Source organism: Heptranchias perlo, chromosome 4 (genome assembly GCF_035084215.1).
Source record: "Heptranchias perlo isolate sHepPer1 chromosome 4, sHepPer1.hap1, whole genome shotgun sequence".
NCBI lineage: Eukaryota > Metazoa > Chordata > Chondrichthyes > Hexanchiformes > Hexanchidae > Heptranchias > Heptranchias perlo.
The window spans coordinates 115,630,443-115,649,885 of NC_090328.1; the positions used below are offsets into that span (position 1 = coordinate 115,630,443).

At 42.2% G+C, this 19,443-nt stretch overlaps 1 protein-coding gene across 1 annotated transcript in view; it reads right to left on the reverse strand.

Moving 5' to 3' along the window:
- Positions 1-2,864: 2,864 nt before the first annotated feature.
- Positions 2,865-19,443, reverse strand: part of fktn (fukutin) — a 32,022-nt gene continuing 15,443 nt past the window's right edge. Inside the window, exons 8-10 of the mRNA XM_067983493.1 lie at positions 17,681-17,814; positions 8,417-8,541; positions 2,865-6,295 (exon numbers count right to left, since the gene is read on the reverse strand). Coding sequence (XP_067839594.1) covers positions 6,082-6,295; positions 8,417-8,541; positions 17,681-17,814 — 473 coding nt within the window. The 3' untranslated portion in view covers positions 2,865-6,081. The remainder of the gene's footprint in view (positions 6,296-8,416; positions 8,542-17,680; positions 17,815-19,443) is intronic.

Genomic DNA, 19,443 nt, shown 5'->3' on the forward strand with positions numbered 1-19,443 from the left:
AAGCACACCATCGGTGAGGTGAAGCAAAGATGGGGATGGGGTTAATGGGCCTGAAAGAAAAATCTCCTCTGGCCCTACATCCTTAATTGCACAAACCCCTCTACTACCCATGGTTCACTGGTATGTTTTCCTCCTCTCTCCACTCGATTGTAAATGGCTATACCTTCACCCATTTTGCTCCCACGCTCTGGAATTCTCTCCACAAACCCCTCTGCCTTGTTGTAGCTCATTGTACCTTCAGCCACCTCTCCTGAATTTTCTCCCGAGTTCAGTTCTGACCTGCTTACCTTGTAAATCACGCTGGGACATTTTGCTGTTATCGGTGCAATACAAATGCCAGTTAGGGTTGACAACCCTCCAGGATTGTCCTGGCGTCTCCAAGAATTAAAGATTAATTTCCAGGACACTGCGGCGAACAAACACCCAGGAGAAAAATCAAAGGGGCATTAAAAAAATTGTGTGTTTCCTTCATTTTCTTTGACCACTTTCGTTTCTTTGTTATAAAGATGGGAGAAAAACTCTATTTGACTGGGTGAGGTGGTTGGAGATCATGTGATGAAATCTCCAGGAATACTCCAACCAAAGTTGGCAACCCTTGTGCCAGTTAGTTATAGAAATGCTGCAAACAAAATTGCACATTGCTCCACAGTAACAAAATCTACCAATGAACTCTTATAAAATGAAAGATTTTGAAACCTAAAGGTTTTGAAACCCAGTTATTTAATTACTAATGATATTAAGATATAGAATACAGATGGACACCTATTTCACTTGCAGTGGATCCCTGTTACATAAGAGTGACAGATAATACGTCAGTCTAACTTTAATGACTTTGCAAATCCTCTGCTTTCTTGCTTTGGTGTAGTGGTGGGAGATATGGGGAGGGGACCTGATTATCTAAGCTGAGAGAGAAATTAGTCTCCAATAAATCATGGATTCTCTAGCAACAGGCCTGTGTGCACTAAAGTGATATATGGTCTTAGCCTGCCTCATTTGCCTTAGAAACACAGATGTTTGAATCGAGATGGTAAAATGTGTCAGGAATGCACTGAAATGATACACAGATTGATCAGGGCTCAATACTGTACAATGAAAGGAACCTGATTTTATGTGTACACAAACGTTAATCGCACAGTACTGGTAATGAAGATGGTTTCCGCTCATTGGTTGCTAGAAAATTAGAGGGCACAGAAAATCACTTGGGAATGTACTGTGCTTTGCCTGATAGAAAATTAGTTGTAGAGTAATTAAATAGAACGCATGAAGAAATTGAGCATATTTTATTTGATAATTAAATAAGTTATTACAAGATCACAAATGGCTTAACTCTGCAAGTTGGATCAGACTTGTAAAACATTTCAGATTTAATAATCTTATTAAAAAAAGTTGATGGATTTTATTCCTCCAACAATGTCCTTTGTTACGACTTTAAACTGAAATGGAAAATATTCTTTTAAATCAGGCTGAGGTAGTTTCTCAGAAAAGAGGAGGTACAGGTGGAGTTTAACAATTGACACCCTTCTAGATTTAGCATCTCCCTCTTTATGCTCCTCAGTTATTAGGTGCACAGTCATGGTGCTCTGATCACTATTTATGCACAGTAATGTATGACGCCCCAGCTGCCCCCAGAGATTGCCAGAAGGGAGGGTATGATAGGTCCTGAGGCAGTAGCAATCCCCCTGAGCAGCATTTGGAAGGCAGAGGGTCCTGTATTGGGCTCCTCTCCCTCTCAGGGCCCCACGCCTCTTGGATGTGGCCTGCTGTCCATGGACAGCCTTCCCTGAAATTTTCCTCTAACCCCTTTAAGTGCTCGCCCTCCTCTGCTGCTGGTACTGCCGCCAGTGCCCCACTGCTGTGGTGCCAAATTTTGCTTCCCGCAGCAGCAAACGCCCACTTGCTAACAGAGATCTTGCCAGAAATCTGCCCTGCATCAATAAATCAGCTCCGAGGGACGGGAAGTCCCGCTCTCACCCTCCTCAGGAAGGAAGACCAATAACCAGGCCTGGGTCTCTAAGGAGAAAGTGTTCCATTCCCCAACAAAATGGAAAACATTGCCAATTAAGATGGGGACAAGCTATTACTGGATTACTGCATAAAACATGTGGCTTCCTTTTAACTGAAATTCCGACTGTTGTGAAAAAGAGATAATTAATCAACAAGTTTTGATTTGTGCACATCAAGGTATGCCCTTCCATAGTGGGGAACTGAACACTCCTCCATTTTTATCACCCATTATCCATATCAAGCATTTCCAGACCAGGCATTACACAGCCAGCTGCAGGGTTAATCACAACAATAATAATTTTTGCCATTTTTCACACAAACTGAACAAAGTAGCTTATTAATGCCTGGTTAATGAGACTTCCTCCCACCTCTCAGCTAGATTTAAACCCAGGTTCCGGGGTAAAAGGAGAATGCTAATCCACTGCATAACCCAGTTACCTGCAATAGCCATTTTAGTACACAGATGTAAGATTAATTGATTTAATTACTCGTTAAAAAAATGACAAAGGGAACATTTACAATTTATTCCTAAAACATAAATTCTGAAATAGGCAAAATGTATTACACAAATGTACTAAACATGCATAAAGTTAAGACCTCACAGTAATTGTTTAGAACTCTGACTAAAAACATAGAAAGTACAATAAATACAGAATATATTGCCATCCATTGCTGTGACCACTAAAAGTTCAAGGTGCTTTTTAAATATATATTTTAGGAGGGAAGGTACTTCTGCAGGAGACAGTATTGATACAGCAGATAAATACAGGTTTGTGCCGGATTTAGAGCTGTTGGCAAAATGCAGCTTCAAAAGCAGAACCTTCCCGTGATTCCAGCATGCTATACGAAACAGAGACATGTTTATTAAAAAAAGGGATTTATTTGAAAGATACAAACATTAAGAGATTTAATTACATACATTAAAAAGAAACGAACAAGATCCTTCTCTTGCATTTTATCTATCCAGGATATTTTCCCATGTGATCCTATACTGAAAACAATGGAAGTTACTAGAATGATTCCAGGGATGAGGGACTTTAGTTACACGGATAGACTGGAGAAGCTTGGAACAGAGACGATTGTGAGGAGAATTGATAGAGGTATTCAAAATCATGAAGGGTCTAGACAGAGTAGAAAGAGAGAAACTGTTCCCATTGGCAGAGGGGTCAAGAACCAGAGGACACAGATTTAAGGTGATTGGCAAAAGAACCAAAGGTGACATGAGGAAAAATTTTTTACGCAGCGAGTGGTTAGGATTTGGAATGCGCTGCCCGTGGGGGTGGTGGAGGCAGATTCAATCATGGCCTTCAAAAGGGAACTGGATAAGTACTTGAAAGGAAAAAATTTGCAGGGCTACGGGTAAAGGGCGGGGGAATGGGACTAGCTGGATTGCTCTTGCATAGAGCCAGCACGGATTTGATGGGCTGAATGGCCTCCTTCTGTGCTGTAACCTTTCTATGATTCTAAGTTTGACCCTTGCAAATGTTGGGTGCATCCATTCACAAGGCAGCATGATCCAAGTACATTATATAGGTACATCCAGTTCTCTACACATTTGTATTGATAAATGAAATGTCCAATTGACCAAGTAAATACACTTCAAATCTACCCAAACTCAAATCATAAAAAGACTAAACATTGATATTAAATTATTCATTTCCCATTCCAGTTCACTCGCAGATAGCAATGACATGGAAAAATGTGTTAAGTCAATGTCATACTATAATACTTTCCACTTAACCCTTCACATTTTATTATTAGTTTCATGGACAATTCCACACTGATGAAAAACACAGTCTACTAAATGTACTTACACACATATAAAACAGGCACCATAAATAAAAATGCAAATTTGTGCTGATGGAGTAAAAGTCCTTTGGGCTTATGGACAGAATAATCAATGTTTTTGAACACTTCCTCCCATCTCAATCTTAGACATTTTACTTTTTTAAAAATCCTCACACTCAGCCACATTTCCAGAATAGGCCTCTCTGCAGCAGAGATCCCACTATTTCACTTTTGACCTCTTGCTACTCATAATTGGTATAAAATCATTTTGCCTGCCCTTTCTGCATTTCAACAATCTACAAGAATTTTTTCTAAGCCCTCTTTCTTTATCTTGTGCTCAAATACAACAGTTAATCCAAACAAAGGGCATATATGTTTGTTGAAACCACATAAAATATCTTTTTTCATAATTCAGAGTGTTGCAAAAGGGTAAATACAGCATGACTGAACACAGATTTCACAGCAAGAACTTTCAACAGGTCAGAATGACTTGCATTCTTTGCTGCAGAATGTAAACATTATTCAGTAGTGTCACTCGCACGTCCACAAATTACCATAGTTCATTCCCTGAAAATGGGATAGCACCTTAATTAAGGAAAAAATAAAGAATGGCTCAGTTACTTAATTCTGACAGTCTGTTACAAAATATGCTACATTTTTTTCCCCTCAATGAAAAAGGTTTCTAGTAAGTCAACCGGCCCAATAGTCTGGCCTGGATATACGAGGCCAATTGTACTACTTTGCACTGCCTTGCTAGCTGAGAACAGTTAACTCAGTACAGACCAGGAATCAAATCTGCAATCCTCTTGGTCTGCAGGGCTCAATGCTACACTAGATAGTACATTTACTCACTGAGCCACTGGGAAACCGATTAAAGTACAGTGCATTATTCAGATGTTTGAGAAATTATTAATATCCTGCAGATTTGGTGCTGATGCACCACAAAAGGATCTCATTGCATTAAAGCCAAATGTGTGATGTAATCGACAAGTTTTTATCCAAGTCTATTAGTTTTTTTATAACTTTTTTTTTCTTGCAGCACTGATGTGCAGTTTTGTCACACACTGACTGGAAAAATCGATGGTGCATTGGAGCTGTCGGTATAGCTGGGCACATGCTGAAAACAATGCACTAAGGGCAGGGCAGATATCACGGGGTCTGTCTACATAGACAGGAGTCTCACATGGTTGGATCACTGTCCCATGTGGGGTCTTAGGTGGCCTCACCTAGGTTATACTAAATAATATTAATAACAGCTCAATAGTCCCACACGGATGGACAATTTTAAAGGTAATGTACTTCCAAACCCATATTACTAATCTGCTCTACATTTTCCACACTGCATAGCCTTCAGAATTAAAACTTAATATTGAGGATTTTTTTTACTAAAAGCAGAAGAACTTTTAAGTTTTAAGAGCATCTACGTAAAAAAGTACTCCTGCAAAATAGGCGATTGTAGGTAGGAGACCAAAGAAGAGGTTAAACCATGTAGCCCCGCCAGTTTTCTACCCTCAAGAGTCCAAATCTCAGTTTGCACTTTGTTGCATATGCAAAATAACACAACTGCACCTTAGAATGACTGTTCCAAGGAGAAGTTTGCTTAGTGATAGAGACAATATATAAATCAGGAAGGTGCAAAATAGTTATATCATAATGAAAAGGGAAAAGGTGTATTAGTTCTGAACACAAGCTTTCTTGACTGGACCAATTCTTTTATCACAGTAAACACTACAGCATCTCACCTTCCTGCGTGCATTATTATGCACAACATCTGTATCCAGGAGTCACCTGTGTGTTGCCTCTAAAACCTATTAGTTTATTTAAACTGTAGAATTATGTTCATGAATAAATATCTATTCTTTTAAAATATGAATAAGTTAACATTTTAATCTGAAATCAGTAGTCTAACATTCACAAACATTTTCAACATCTCAACTTTTACTGGCACAATGTCATTCTAAGCATGAAATTTATTTAAGGCTCGTTAAATTTAGTCTTTAAACGTCAGTTTTAGTTTAGTGAAGGCCAGCATCCAAACTGTGATTCTATTTCTTTCTATGTTGTAAGAGGCTTACTTTGCAAATCAAGTGGAAAGCTTTAACACTATTGACACTGGTACAGCCTTCACCTGATCGGACAGTGTAGTTCTAAGTGCTGTGACGCCCTTATATTCAGTGATCAGTAATTCCCCCGCCAGAAATAATTAAACATTGAAGCCCCTTTTCCATGTAGTTATGGTTCATTCATTGCATCAATGTTCCTCTTCTTTCCGTTTAATTTCAACCACGCTCAGTGTATCTGGATGACTTCATCCCAGTCTTCAGGAGGCCAAATGCCATTTTCTTGCACATTAGATGGTGAACTTTTCCAATCCCAACTGGTCACAGGAATATCCCAGTTCTCGCCATAGTTTGCTTCCACGTATGCAAGTGTTTTACAGGGGACTCGTACTTTCAGCTCTAGGAATTCAGTCCAGCACAGGGTAAATTTAGGAAATATATATCTACAAAAACAATTTGGTAAGAAAAAAAAGAAATCAGATAAGCAAACGTAGTAATAGTGGAAGGATGCTTTGTACTTCTGGTTGTATAAAACTATAAAAATCAACATTTATTTTCATTAATTTTGAAAGATAACTTTCACATTTAAAAAACAATACAATGATCTGGCTGTTGTTGGTCTGTGAAGCAATCATTTTGAATTGAGCCTGCACACAGTCTTTTGCTTATCTCTGTAATCTCCTTCAGCCCGACAACCCTCCGTGATCTCTGTGCTCCTCCAATTCCGACCTCTAGCCCATCCCCGATTTTAATCACTCCACCATTGGCGGCCGTGCCTTCAGCTGCCTGGGCCCTAAGCTCTGGGATTCCCTCCCTAAACCTCTCCCTCTCTCTCTCCCCTCCTTTAAGAAGGTCCTTTAAACCTACCTCTTTGACCAAGCTTTTGGTCACCTGTCCTAATATCTCCTTATATGGCTCAGAGTCAAATTTTGTTTGATAATCGCTCCTGTGAAGCGTCTTGGGATGTTTTGCCACGTTAAAGGTGCTGTATAAATGTACATTGTTGTTAATATAAACTATATGCCTCTATTGAACATCTGGCGCTTCCACTCGGATTCCTGGGCACAGTCAGAGACGGGTCAACCAGCAGTCGATTTGGTCTGAACCCCAGGAAATCTGGATAGAGGTGCTGCTAATGCTGAGTTTGTGCAAACTGATGTGGCAGGGGCTGAATAATTGGCCAGGCTTGTGCCACTTGTGCCTCACACAATAAACCAAAGATTTCAGATTCATGAAGATGGGCCAACAAAATAACAAATGGGGCAAGAATACAATCTTTTAAAATGTGAAAAACAGGAACTAGCTTTAGCTATGAACACCTGGGAGAAGTAAACATTCCATAATGCTTGCCCTCTGAAAAATAAAATACTTTATCACAAAAAAAATCTGTAGTTCACGAGAAAGATTCAAACTATGAACTGCTAAGTTGAAAGTAATTTTTACATTTGTCAAAGCAGTAAGACACGATAAATCTTGTTACACTCGCCAGGCAGCTTATGAAAAAGTAGTGCCTTCAGATGAGGGGAGAAAATAAAAGTTTTTTTTTAAAACTGCTTTTGTTCTATTAAAATATAGCAAAAAAGCAGAGTCTGCAACAGAAATCATTGTAAGGACCAGGTTTAATAAGGCAACGTGGATAGCAGAGTTTTTCTGTGATCTGGAGACTGCTTTTACAAACAATGGGGAAGAGAATGAGTCATCCCTTTATTCTTAATAATCTTTAAAGTCAGTTTTTACTGCCAATTTAAAATCTCCCCTTTCAGGGGTTTAGTGTAAAATAAAGGGAGAAAATCTGTTTAAAAATGTTGTAATCATCACTAACTCAAGAAACCAAGCAAGGGATCTTGAAAAAGGGTAGTTAAGCTAAATGACAACTTGCAATTATTTAGACTGACACAGTTTTGTGGGGCTCACCATCAGACTCTCGCTTAACCCTTGGATTCTTTTTTGAATTAAAAGTAAATTTGAAGAACCTGTGGCTGCAAACACTTATGATGGTTAGATAATGCAAATTGTTGAACATTATGCACAAGGGAACATTTGTGATCTTACTTTTATTAAACAATGCCTTGGTGTGACCCAAGTCAGACTTTGACTGAGATTGCTCAGTGGTCAGGATGCTATCGGTGTGGTAACTGTGTCAGTGCACTGCTGTTCTTGCTTCATACCCAACGAGGAATGAAAGACCCACATACACTGCACCATAAAGAATACTGACCACACAACAGTGCTTAAAAAACATGATCCTGGTCCCCTTTAAAAAAAAATCCAAGTTGTACAGCCTATCTTTTCTTTTCCTGCTGAAAAATCAGGATCAGAGATGCGCGCACTATCAGTGCTGTCAGCACAGCACAGCAGGTACGGTGTGCAATGTGCATACTGCCATTACCGATGCAATGTGCATGCATCTCCAGATCTGATCTTTGGTAAAGTTGGGAGCATTGGTTAGTAGACATTATTTTGCATTGTCTATATATCTTCTTACAGCAAAGTATTAACTGTTTAGAAACTGCTTTTAGAAAAAGACCTCAAGCTCCAGTAAATACATTTTGGCAGCAACATACTTGAATTTTTTGCCAGTTTTGGTCTGGGTTCCTCCGTTCCACATGTAATCATTCTCTTCATAGAAAAAGAATATATCCAGCTTCACATCTGCTGCCTGAAAGGACAGCTCCAGGCTGTCATCTGCCTAAAACAAAGCAGAATAATAAAAGTCTGACTAAATTCATTTTAGACTCTGTAGTGGTTTGGTGAGATTAGGGTTAAAATAAGGTCCTGGCTTGCTTTAACTAATGGGAGCTAGTTCTGTCTGATCTGAGCCCAGCTGAAACTGATCCTAATTACGGATAATTTGACCCAAACAGCCCACATACCCAGCAAGGAAAAAAAGCTTTTCTACAGAAAACTAAAATCTGAAATACGGCACAACAAAGCAATGGATAAAATGACATTGAAGAAGAACGTGTTCATCGGTGTACTTTATTACAAGGAAAGTAACTCTAAATGAGAGATAGGTCATTGCTATTCTGTTCTGCAGCAAATATGAAGAGGGCGACAATCAGATATAGCAATCACAGTCCCGTTAGTCTTACTTCAATCCCGTGTAAAATAATGGAGCCAATTATCAGATGTAAAGTTCAAGATTATCTGTACAATAGTTAACAGTGAATTCAGAATTCAAGCATTCAAGTACTCCAGAACTACCCGTGCCTCTAGCCAAACTGTTCCAGTACAGCTACAACACTGGCATCTACCTGACAATGTGGAAAATTGCCCAGGTATGTCCTGGCCACAAAAAGCAGGACAAATCCAATCTGGCCAATTACCGCCCCATCAGTCGACTCTCAATCATCAGCAAAGTGATGGAAGGTGTTGTTGACAGTGCTATCAAGCAGCATTTACTCACCAATAACCTGCTCACCGATGCTCAGTTTGGGTTCCGCCAGGACCCACTCAGCTCCAGACCTCATTACAGCCTTGGTCAAAACATGGACAAAAGAGCTGAATTCCAGAGGTGAGGTGTGAGTAACTGCCCTTGACATCAAGGCAGCATTTGACTGAGTGTGGCACCAAGGAGCCCTAGTAAAATGGAAAACTCTCCATTGGCTGGAGTCATACCTAGCACAAAGGAAGATGGTAGTGGTTGTTGGAGGCCAATCATTTCAGCCCCAGGTCATTGCTGCAGGAGTTCCTCAGAGCAGTGTCCTAGGCCCAACCATCTTCAGCTGCTTCATCAATGACCTTCCCTCCATCATAAGGTCAGAAATGGGGATGTTCGCTGATGATTGCAGTGTTCAGTTCCATTCGCAACCCCTCAGATAATGAAGCAGTCCGTGCCCGCATGCAGCAAGACGTGGAAAACATCCAGGCTTGGGCTGATAAGTGACAAGTAACATTCGCGCCAGACAAGTGTCAGGCAATGACCATCTCCAACAAGAGAGAATCTAACCACCTCCACTTGACATTTAACGGCATTACCATCGCCGAATCCCCCACCATCAACATCCTGGGGGTCACCATTGACCAGAAACTTAATTGGACCAGCCACATAAATACTGTAGCTACAAGAGCAGGTCAGAGGCTGGGTATTCTGCGGCGAGTCACTCGCCTCCTGACTCCCCAAAGCCTTTCCACCATCTACAAGGCACAAGTCAGGAGTGTGATGGAATACTCTCCACTTGCCTGGATGAGTGCAGCTCCAACAACACTCAAGAAGCTCGACACCATCCAGGACAAAGCAGCCCACTTGATTGGCACCCCATCCACCGCCCTAAACATTCACTCCCTCCACAACCGGCACACTGTGGCTGCAGTGTGTACCATCTACAGGATGCACTGCAGCACCTCGCCAAGGCTTCTTCGACAGCACCTCCTAAACCCACGACCTCTACCACCTAGAAGGACAAGGGCAGCAGGTACATGGGAACAACAACACCTACACGTTCCCCTCCAAGTCACACACTATCCCGACTTGGAAATATATCGCCGTTCCTTCATCGTCGCTGGGTCAAAATCCTGGAACTTCCTACCTAACAGCACTGGGGGAGAACCTTCACCACATGGATTGCAGCGATTGAAGAAGGCGGCTCACCACTTCCTTCTCAAGGGCAATTAGGGATGGGCAATAAATGCTGGCCGCGCCAGCGATGCCCACATCCCATGAACGAATTTTTTAAAAAATTCAGAAGATCCTGTCCACCCAACTCCTTGGGCGTTAAATTGGGCCATGTAGAGACCATTGTTTCAGCGCTACACTGCCTCTCTGATATCCAAGATGGCGTCTTTGATGCGCAAGCACGTTTCCAGCCTGACATGCGCCAGACGCCATCTTGGTATAGGAGTTAGTGCAGGCGCAGATAATGAACGCTGGAATCATGTAAAGTAGGGAAAAAATGGCTTCAGTCTGCAATGCTGATTTAAAGTGATAGACACCATTTTGGGACAATGCTCAACTCAACGCACAGTCTTAACCCCGACCATCTGAACGTGTCTTAGAGTGCCTGGAGGACCCCCCGCACAGGCGTTATTTTAAGGGGACCATGCAGGATTTACAGCTTAGTGGCTGGATTTTTGCTTCTGGCTGCCGAGACATTTGTAACTGTTTTTGGGGGTCTCCTAGACTTCATTACTAAGACACGGGGACATAGCCTAACATTTAGAGCCAGGATGTGCAGGAGTGAAGTTAGGAAATGTTTCTACATGCAAAGGGTGGGAGACGTTTAGAACACTCTTCTGCAGACGGCAGTTGATGCTAGCTCACTTGTGAATGTTAAATCTGAGATTGATAGATTTCTGTGAACCAAGGGTATTAAGGGATAAGAGGCTAAGGCGGGTATATGGAGTTAAGTCACAGGTCCACATGATCTCATTGTATGGCGGAACAGGCTCGAGGCAAGAAAGCAGGACGTGTGTCTGGGTGATGTGCCTGTCATGGTTGAATACCTGCCAGTGGGTGTGGCCTGTGAGCTGTGGGTGGGCGGCTTGAAACAGTGGTAATGTGTAAGGGTGAGAGGAAGCATCTGGTTGGAAGAGTTGAGTACTGATGGAAAGAGTGAGTTTGTTGGTATGTGGGTAATAGCGGTGTCGTGCGTGTTGGTAGGAGACGCCACTTGACAGTTGACCTCACTCATCTTGACCACTCATGCCAAAGCATTGAACTTCTTCCTGCACTGCATCCATGTTCATTGACTTTGTTCCCCCGCTGCCTCCCAATGCCTTTTGGATATATGTCTAGAGGGCCTCTTGCCCACCCCCCCTGCAGATATAAGATGTCCCTCCTTCTGTCCACCTCTTGCACCAATGTCTCCAGTGCATCAGCAGAGAACCTTGGTGCACGCACTCTCACAGGCCTGGTACCAACTCAGATCGGCAGATTGGTGAGGTCTGGCATGCAGATTGGAGGATGTGGAATTTAGTAGTGCGCAACCTTTATTCAATGTTTTAACAAAATTCATCGGTGTGTAAACATCAGGGGATGGGATCTGCATCTGTGTTTTACGTGTGTGATGTCTGATCTCTGTTCAGACTCCGTGCAGAAAGTAGACTGTTATTTTCAGCAAATAACAGGTACCAGCTGCCTTTAAGAGATTTCTAAGAAACATACTCCCTTTAAGAGATTGAGCTCCCCTGGTGGTGGAAAGTGCAAATTGCATTGATTCCACGTGCAAGGCCTGGAATGGAACGCTGATTGCAGGTGAGTCCTCCAGTGGGCCGAAACTTGCGTCCTGCCTGCGCAGGGGCAGAAGCATATCACGCTACCTGTGCCCAAAAACTGCCCCTATCCAATTTTTTCCCCCCCTTGACTTCTGTGATGAAATGGCACCCCAAGTGGACCGTGTTAAGCCTTACAACTTGTTGTAACTTGACTTCTAGAAGGCATTTGACAAAGTTCCACATGAAAGGCTATTAGTTAAGCTCAAAGCTGTGGGCATTCAGGGTAAATCTTGTGTATGGTTAAGAACTCATATGTAAATAGCAGAACAATGGCAGATGAAATTTAATACCAACAAATGTAAAGTTCTGCAAACAGGTAAAAATATTATATATTTTACCAATACTAAAAATCCAAATCTCTGATATATTTGTAACACAATGTAACAATCATTACACAAAACATAAAATGCAGATAAGTTTGTTATCTCCTCTCCAAAACCTTTTCTTACTTGAATTATATTATCTTTTTTTTTGCTCTACCTGCCACAGTGGATTTGCTGTATCCTTAACCTGCAAGTATTTTTTAATTCTAGCCTTCTTCCTTCTCAACTATTTACACAATCAATACCTTTATTTCCCACAATGGATTTGTAGTTCTTGCTGAAACTTATTATTTGTATAATGCTGCCCCAGAGATTTTTTTCCCATCACTGAGTTTCCAGTGAACTTGTGGCCATTCATCATTGTGCAGAGTTCACTGCCACAATGTCTGAGCAACAAAGCAGTTCATAAGCATTTCCCTCCAGTCCCAGCAAAAGTAGGAATTCCTCTCAACAGCACAAAATAAAACTTTACTTCAAACAACATCTTTCAAACAACATCTTTAACACACACTATGCAATAGCTTATACTGTATAAAATGGTGAAAAAATTATTAAAAGATATATATTTATCTTTATGCTGCTCGTTCTGCCTAATTATTTTTGGAATTTCTTCCTGGCTGTTATGTGATATGGTTTGTCGCGGTATATTCTAGGAGTGAAAACTTAAAACTCGCAATATATCAATGTTTATAATATATCAATGACTTAGATGTGGGGACCGAGTGCAATGTATCCAAGTTTGCTGACGATACAAAGCTAGGTGGGAACGTAAGCTGTGAGGAGGATACAAAGAGGCTGCAAAGGGATATAAACAGGTTAAGTGAGTGGGCAAGAAGGTGGCAGATTTTTTTTTTTATTCGTTCACGGGATGTGGGCGTCGCTGGCGAGGCCAGCATTTATTGCCCATCCCTAATTGCCCTTGAGAAGGTGGTGGTGAGCTGCCTTCTTGAACCGCTGCAGTCCGTGTGGTGACGGTTCTCCCACAGTGCTGTTAGGAAGGGAGTTCCAGGATTTTGACCCAGCGACAATGAAGGAACGGCGATATATTTCCAAGTCGGGATGGTGTGTGACTTGGAGGGGAACGTGCAGGTGGTGTTGTTCCCATGTGCCTGCTGCTCTTGTCCTTCTAGGTGGTAGAGGTCGTGGGTTTGGGAGGTGCTGTCGAAGAAGCCTTGGCGAGTTGATGCAGTGCATCCTGTGGATGGTACACACTGCAGCCACGGTGCACCGGTGGTGAAGGGAGTGAATGTTTAGTGTGGTGGATGGGGTGCCAATCAAGCGGGCTGCTTTATCTTGGATGGTGTTGAGCTTCTTGAGTGTTGTTGGAGCTGCACTCATCCAAGCAAGTGGAGGGTATTCCATCACACTCCTGACTTGTGCCTTGTAGATGGTGGAAAGGCTTTGGGGAGTCAGGAGGTGAGTCACTCGCCGCAGAATACCCAGCCTCTGACCTGCTCTCGTAGCCACAGTATTTATATGGCTGGTCCAGTTAAGTTTCTGGTCAATGGTGACCCCCAGGATATTGATGGTGGGGGATTCGGTGATGGTAATGCCGTTGAATGTCAGGGGGAGGTGGTTAGACTCTCTCTTGTTGGAGATGGTCATTGCCTGGCACTTGTCTGGCGCGAATGTTACTTGCCACTTATGCGCCCAAGCCTGGATGTTGCCCAGGTCTTGCTGCATGCGGGCTCGGACTGCTTCATTATTTGAGGGGTTGCGAATGGAACTGAACACTGTGCAGTCATCAGCGAACATCCCCATTTCTGACCTTATGATGGAGGGAAGGTCATTGATGAAGCAGCTGAAGATGTTTGGGCCTAGGACACTGCCCTGAGGAACTCCTGCAGCAATGTCCTGGGGCTGAGATGATTGGCCTCCAACAACCACTACCATCTTCCTTTGTGCTAGGTATGACTCCAGCCACTGGAGAGTTTTCCCCCTGATTCCCATTGACTTCAATTTTACTAGGGCTCCTTGGTGCCACACTCAGTCAAATGCTGCCTTGATGTCAAGGGCAGTCACTCTCACCTCACCTCTGGAATTCAGCTCTTTTGTCCATGTTTGGACCAATGCTGTAATGAGGTCTGGAGCCGAGTGGTCCTGGCGGAACCCAAACTGAGCATCGGTGAGCAGGTTATTGGTGAGTAAGTGCCGCTTGATAGCACTGTCGATGACACCTTCCATCACTTTGCTGATGATTGAGAGTGGACTGATGGGGCGGTAATTGGCCAGATTGGATTTGTCCTGCTTTTTGTGGACAGGACATACCTGGGCAATTTTCCACATTGTCGGGTAGATGCCAGTGTTGTAGCTGTACTGGAACAGCTTGGCTAGAGGCGCAGCTAGTTCTGGAGCACAAGTCTTCAGCACTACAGCTGGGATGTTGTCGGGGCCCATAGCCTTTGCTGTATCCAGTGCACTCAGCCGTTTCTTGATATCACGTGGAGTGAATCGAATTGGCCGAAGACTGGCTTCTGTGATGGTGGGGATATCGGGAGGAGGCCGAGATGGATCATCCACTCGGCACTTCTGGCTGAAGATGGTTGCAAACGCTTCAGCCTTGTCTTTTGCACTCACATGCTGGACTCCGCCATCATTGAGGATGGGGATGTTTGCAGAGCCTCCTCCTCCCGTTAGTTGTTTAATTGTCCACCACCATTCACGACTGGATGTGGCAGGACTGCAGAGCTTTGATCTGATCCATTGGTTGTGGAATCGCTTAGCTCTGTCTATAGCATGTTGCTTCCGCTGTTTAGCATGCATGTAGTCCTGAGTTGTAGCTTCACCAGGTTGGCACCTCATTTTCAGGTACGCCTGGTGCTGCTCCTGGCATGCTCTTCTACACTCCTCATTGAACCAGGGTTGATCCCCTGGCTTGTTGGTAATGGTAGAGTGAGGAATATGCCGGGCCATGAGGTTACAGATTGTGCTGGAATACAATTCTGCTGCTGCTGATGGCCCACAGCGCCTCATGGATGCCCAGTTTTGAGCTGCTAGATCTGTTCTGAATCTATCCCATTTAGCACGGTGGTCGTGCAACACAACACGTTGGGTGGTGTCCTCAGTGCGAAGACGGGACTTCATCTCCACGAGGAGTATAATGTGGGGAAATGTGAGGTTATTCACTTTGGTAGGAAAAATAGAAAAACGGAGTATTTTTTAAATGGTGAGAAACAATTAAATTGGAGTTGAGAGAGATTTGGGTGTCTTTGTACACGAAACACACAATATGATGCATCTCTCTCCTGCTCTCACTCAGGCATACAGATCGTCAACATTAACTTCACAGTCCAGTGGAAAAATCTAAGTGCTGGGTTTAGAGCAGAATTCGAGCGCCAGGGTTCACAGAGGGGCAGGCCCGTGCAGGAGAAACTTCTTGGAATCACTTCTAATGGTCCACGGTCCCCATGGATTGGAAGGTAGCAAATGTAACCCCGCTATTCAAGAAAGGAGGGAGAGAGAAAACAGGGAACTATAGGCCAGTTAGCCTGACATCAGTAGTAAGGAAAATGCTAGAATCTATTATTAAAGAAGTGGTAACAGGGCACTTAGAAAATCATAATATGATTAGGTAGAGTCAACATGGTTTTATGAAAGGGGAATCGTGTTTGACAAGTTTATTAGAGTTTTTTGAGGATGTAACTAGCAGGGTAGATAAAGGGGAACCAGGGAGGTAGTATATTTGAATTTTCAAAAGGCATTCAATAAAGTGCCACATCAAAGGTTGTTACATAAGATTAGGGCTCATGGAATTGGGGGTAATATAGGAGCATGGATTGAGAATTGGTTAACGGACAGAAAACAGAGAGTAGGAATAAACGGGTCATTTTTGGGTTGGCAGGCTGTAACTAATGGGGTGCCACAAGGATCAGTGCTTAGGCCTCAGCTGTTTACGATATATATGAACGAGCTAGATGTGGGGACCGAGTGTGATGTTTTCAAGTTTGCTGACAATGCAAAGCTAAGTGGGAAAATAAAGCTGTGAGGAGGATGCAAAGAGGCTGCAAAGGGATATAAACAGGTTAAGTGAGTGGGCAAGAAGGTGGCAGATGGAGTGTAAAGTGGGGAAATGTGAGGTTATTCACTTTGGTAGGAAAAATAGAAAAACAGAACATTTTTTAAATGGTGAGAAACTATTAAATGTTGGTGTTCAGAGGGATTTGGGTGCCACTGTACACGAAACACAGAAAGTTAACATGCAGGTACAAGCAAGCAATTGGGAAGGCAAATGGTATGTTGGCCCTTTTTGCAAGGGGCTTGGAGTCCAAGAGTAAAAGTCTTGCTGCAATTGTACAGGGCTTTGGTGAGACCACACCTGGAGTACTGTGTGCAGTTTTGGTCTTCTTACCTAAGGAAGGATATACTTGCCTTAGAGGCGGGTGCAACGAAGGTTCACTAGGTTGATTCCTGGGATAAAAGAGTTGTCCTATGAGGAAAGATGGAGTACAATGGGCCTTTACTCTCTGGACTTTAGACGAATGAGAGGTGATCTCATTGAAACATATAAGATTCTAAAAGGGCTTGACAGGGTAGATGCTGAGAGGTTGTTTCCCCTGGCTGGAGAGTCTAGAACTAGGGGGCATAGTCTTAGGATAAAACATTTAGGACTGAGAAGAGGAGCAGTTTCTTCACTCAGAGGGTCATGAATATTTGGAATTCTCTACCCTAGAGGGTTGTGGATGCTCAGTCGATGAGTATATTCAAGACTGAGGTTGATTGGCTTTTGGACTCTAAGGGAATCAAGGGACATGGGGATCGGGTGGCAAGGTGGAGTTGAGGTCGAAGGTCAGCCATGATCTTACTGAATGGCGGAGCAGACTCGAGGGGTTGTGCTGGCCTACTTCTCCTCCTATTTCTTATGTTCTTGTGTTTCAAAAGGTAAATTCATTTTTTCCCAGGATTATATCACTGTTAAGGTATTTATGGTGTTTTTAGCTATATTTATTAGTGTACATGAGGAAACAACATGGCCACTCAGAAGATTTGGCTGGTTTTACAGTAGTTGCCATTTGTTGATTTGTATCTTTTTAAGTAACCAAATTGCTCTTTGGTAGCCTTTCCTACCTTGTATAATGAATGGAGGGAGTTGCGCTAACTGGCATAGCTCTGATAACAGTGCTTTGCAACTTTTCTTAGTAATCAATTTTACATAATACTTGAGCCAATCATGATTTTTTGCCCTTTAGGTGAGAAATAGCGATGCATGGCAGATGCAAAACATTTAATTATTTACAACAAATGTTTAATTATATAAGATTCATGATGACGTAGCAAATTACACTATCGACTCACTTTACCAAACTTATGTTTCAGTGGTAGTCCTGCCCTCTGGAATGCTGTGATGATGTCAGCCTTATAATCCTTTATCAGTATTCCCAAATCCACATCTTTACTGTACGGGATGATATTACATTGTCTGAACCATCCTAGAAAAATCAGAAATCAAAATTTAGGGCACCATTAATCTTTGAAGACTTGCTCTACTAAAGTCCAAAATATCAGGAACAATTTATAACAATCAATGAATGGCAAAAGGCTGCACATTTGGACTTGATATCAATGGTTTACTTGCAGGTGGATTCTTTTTTATTTCTAAGCTGAACACCACTTTGCAAAGCATGCATGGCTGCAATAGTCAATATCTCACTTTGTTTCTGAATGAAAGGGGAGAAAACAAAATCCTTCTCACAATCTCTCCTTTCACAATAATGTTAAAAAAATATATAACTGATCCCCAATTCCACTAGAAGTGTCATCTGCAAATTAAAAATGTAATTTTCTATTTTCGAATCTGTCTCAATTTTTCTGAATTCCCCTTGTCTACTCTACCCTTCTCCTTCAGTCTGCTGCCTCCCAATATTCCTTTTTAGAGTCTTATCTTTCTTCCTCCCACCCCAAAGATTCTACTTGCCATATCATGTTTTCTATACTTCGTGTTTCCTCTCCTGCTTGACCTAGCTTTTCCCTCGCTGGCCTCTATTGCTAACTTTCTCCAGTTGTACAGCATACACTGCTTCAAAGAGCTTTGTCTCAGGCTTCCTATTTTGTACTCATGGGCACCCAGACTGCTTCTGCACAACAACATGCTGTCACAAGTCACTTTCTACAAGGTGGTGAAAATTACTCCCAATATGTTCCTTAAAGCAAGGAAGTAGAGTTCAGTTACTACTCCCTTTTTAAATTTTTCAATTTTCAAGAAATCACAAAATGAGGAGTATTTGGCCCATCAAAGTCCACTCTTTCCATAGGCCATCTATTTTGACCCCAACCATTTAATCTTCAGAAGGAAAGTTTTTGCATAAATATTCCCTGATCCTCAAGGATCATCAGGCAAAACTCTGGAATATTTATCCGTTCCCATATCTCCACGATGCAACTCTGGCCTGCTGCTCTCCACGGCAACATCATAGGAAGCACTGTGTCCTGTAACGACCAACCTTACTTTCGACCAGATACCTAACTCTTTCAAAAAGGAGTTGGATATCAACTCGGCCGAATCTATTTTTGCTGGGAGTCTGTTTTACATGGTCACTACTCAATAAGGAGGAGAAGTTTCTTCTAAGCTCTAGTCTTGATTGAGGCTGGTTAATTTTAAATCTCTATTGTTCAGTTTTGTCCTTGAAGTTTTAGTCAGATGGTCTACTTACATTTACACCGTCAATGCCGTGCAACATTTGAACCCTTCCTCCCTCCATTCTTTTTCCTAATGTGGTCCTTGCCTTTAACTTCCAGAAATCCAAACATTTATTAATTATTCCTTTGTGTACAATTATCTAAATTATCTGGCATGCTCAATTTTTTAACTGCATACATTTCCATCCAATTTAGTTAGTTAAATACTCATTCCTGAGACTCCAGGTTAATTTCTTCTAAGGTCTCTTTCACTCTTTTAATTCATCCCCTTGCGGTAGCTATTTCCACCCAAAATTATTAAATTTCTTTTATAATCAAACACAGTTCTAGTCCTTCCATTCCTAAAGCCACAGGGATGCTTAACTTTATGGATGCTGGGAGTCAGATTACCACTATATATTCTCTAAGCTTTCTGCCTTATT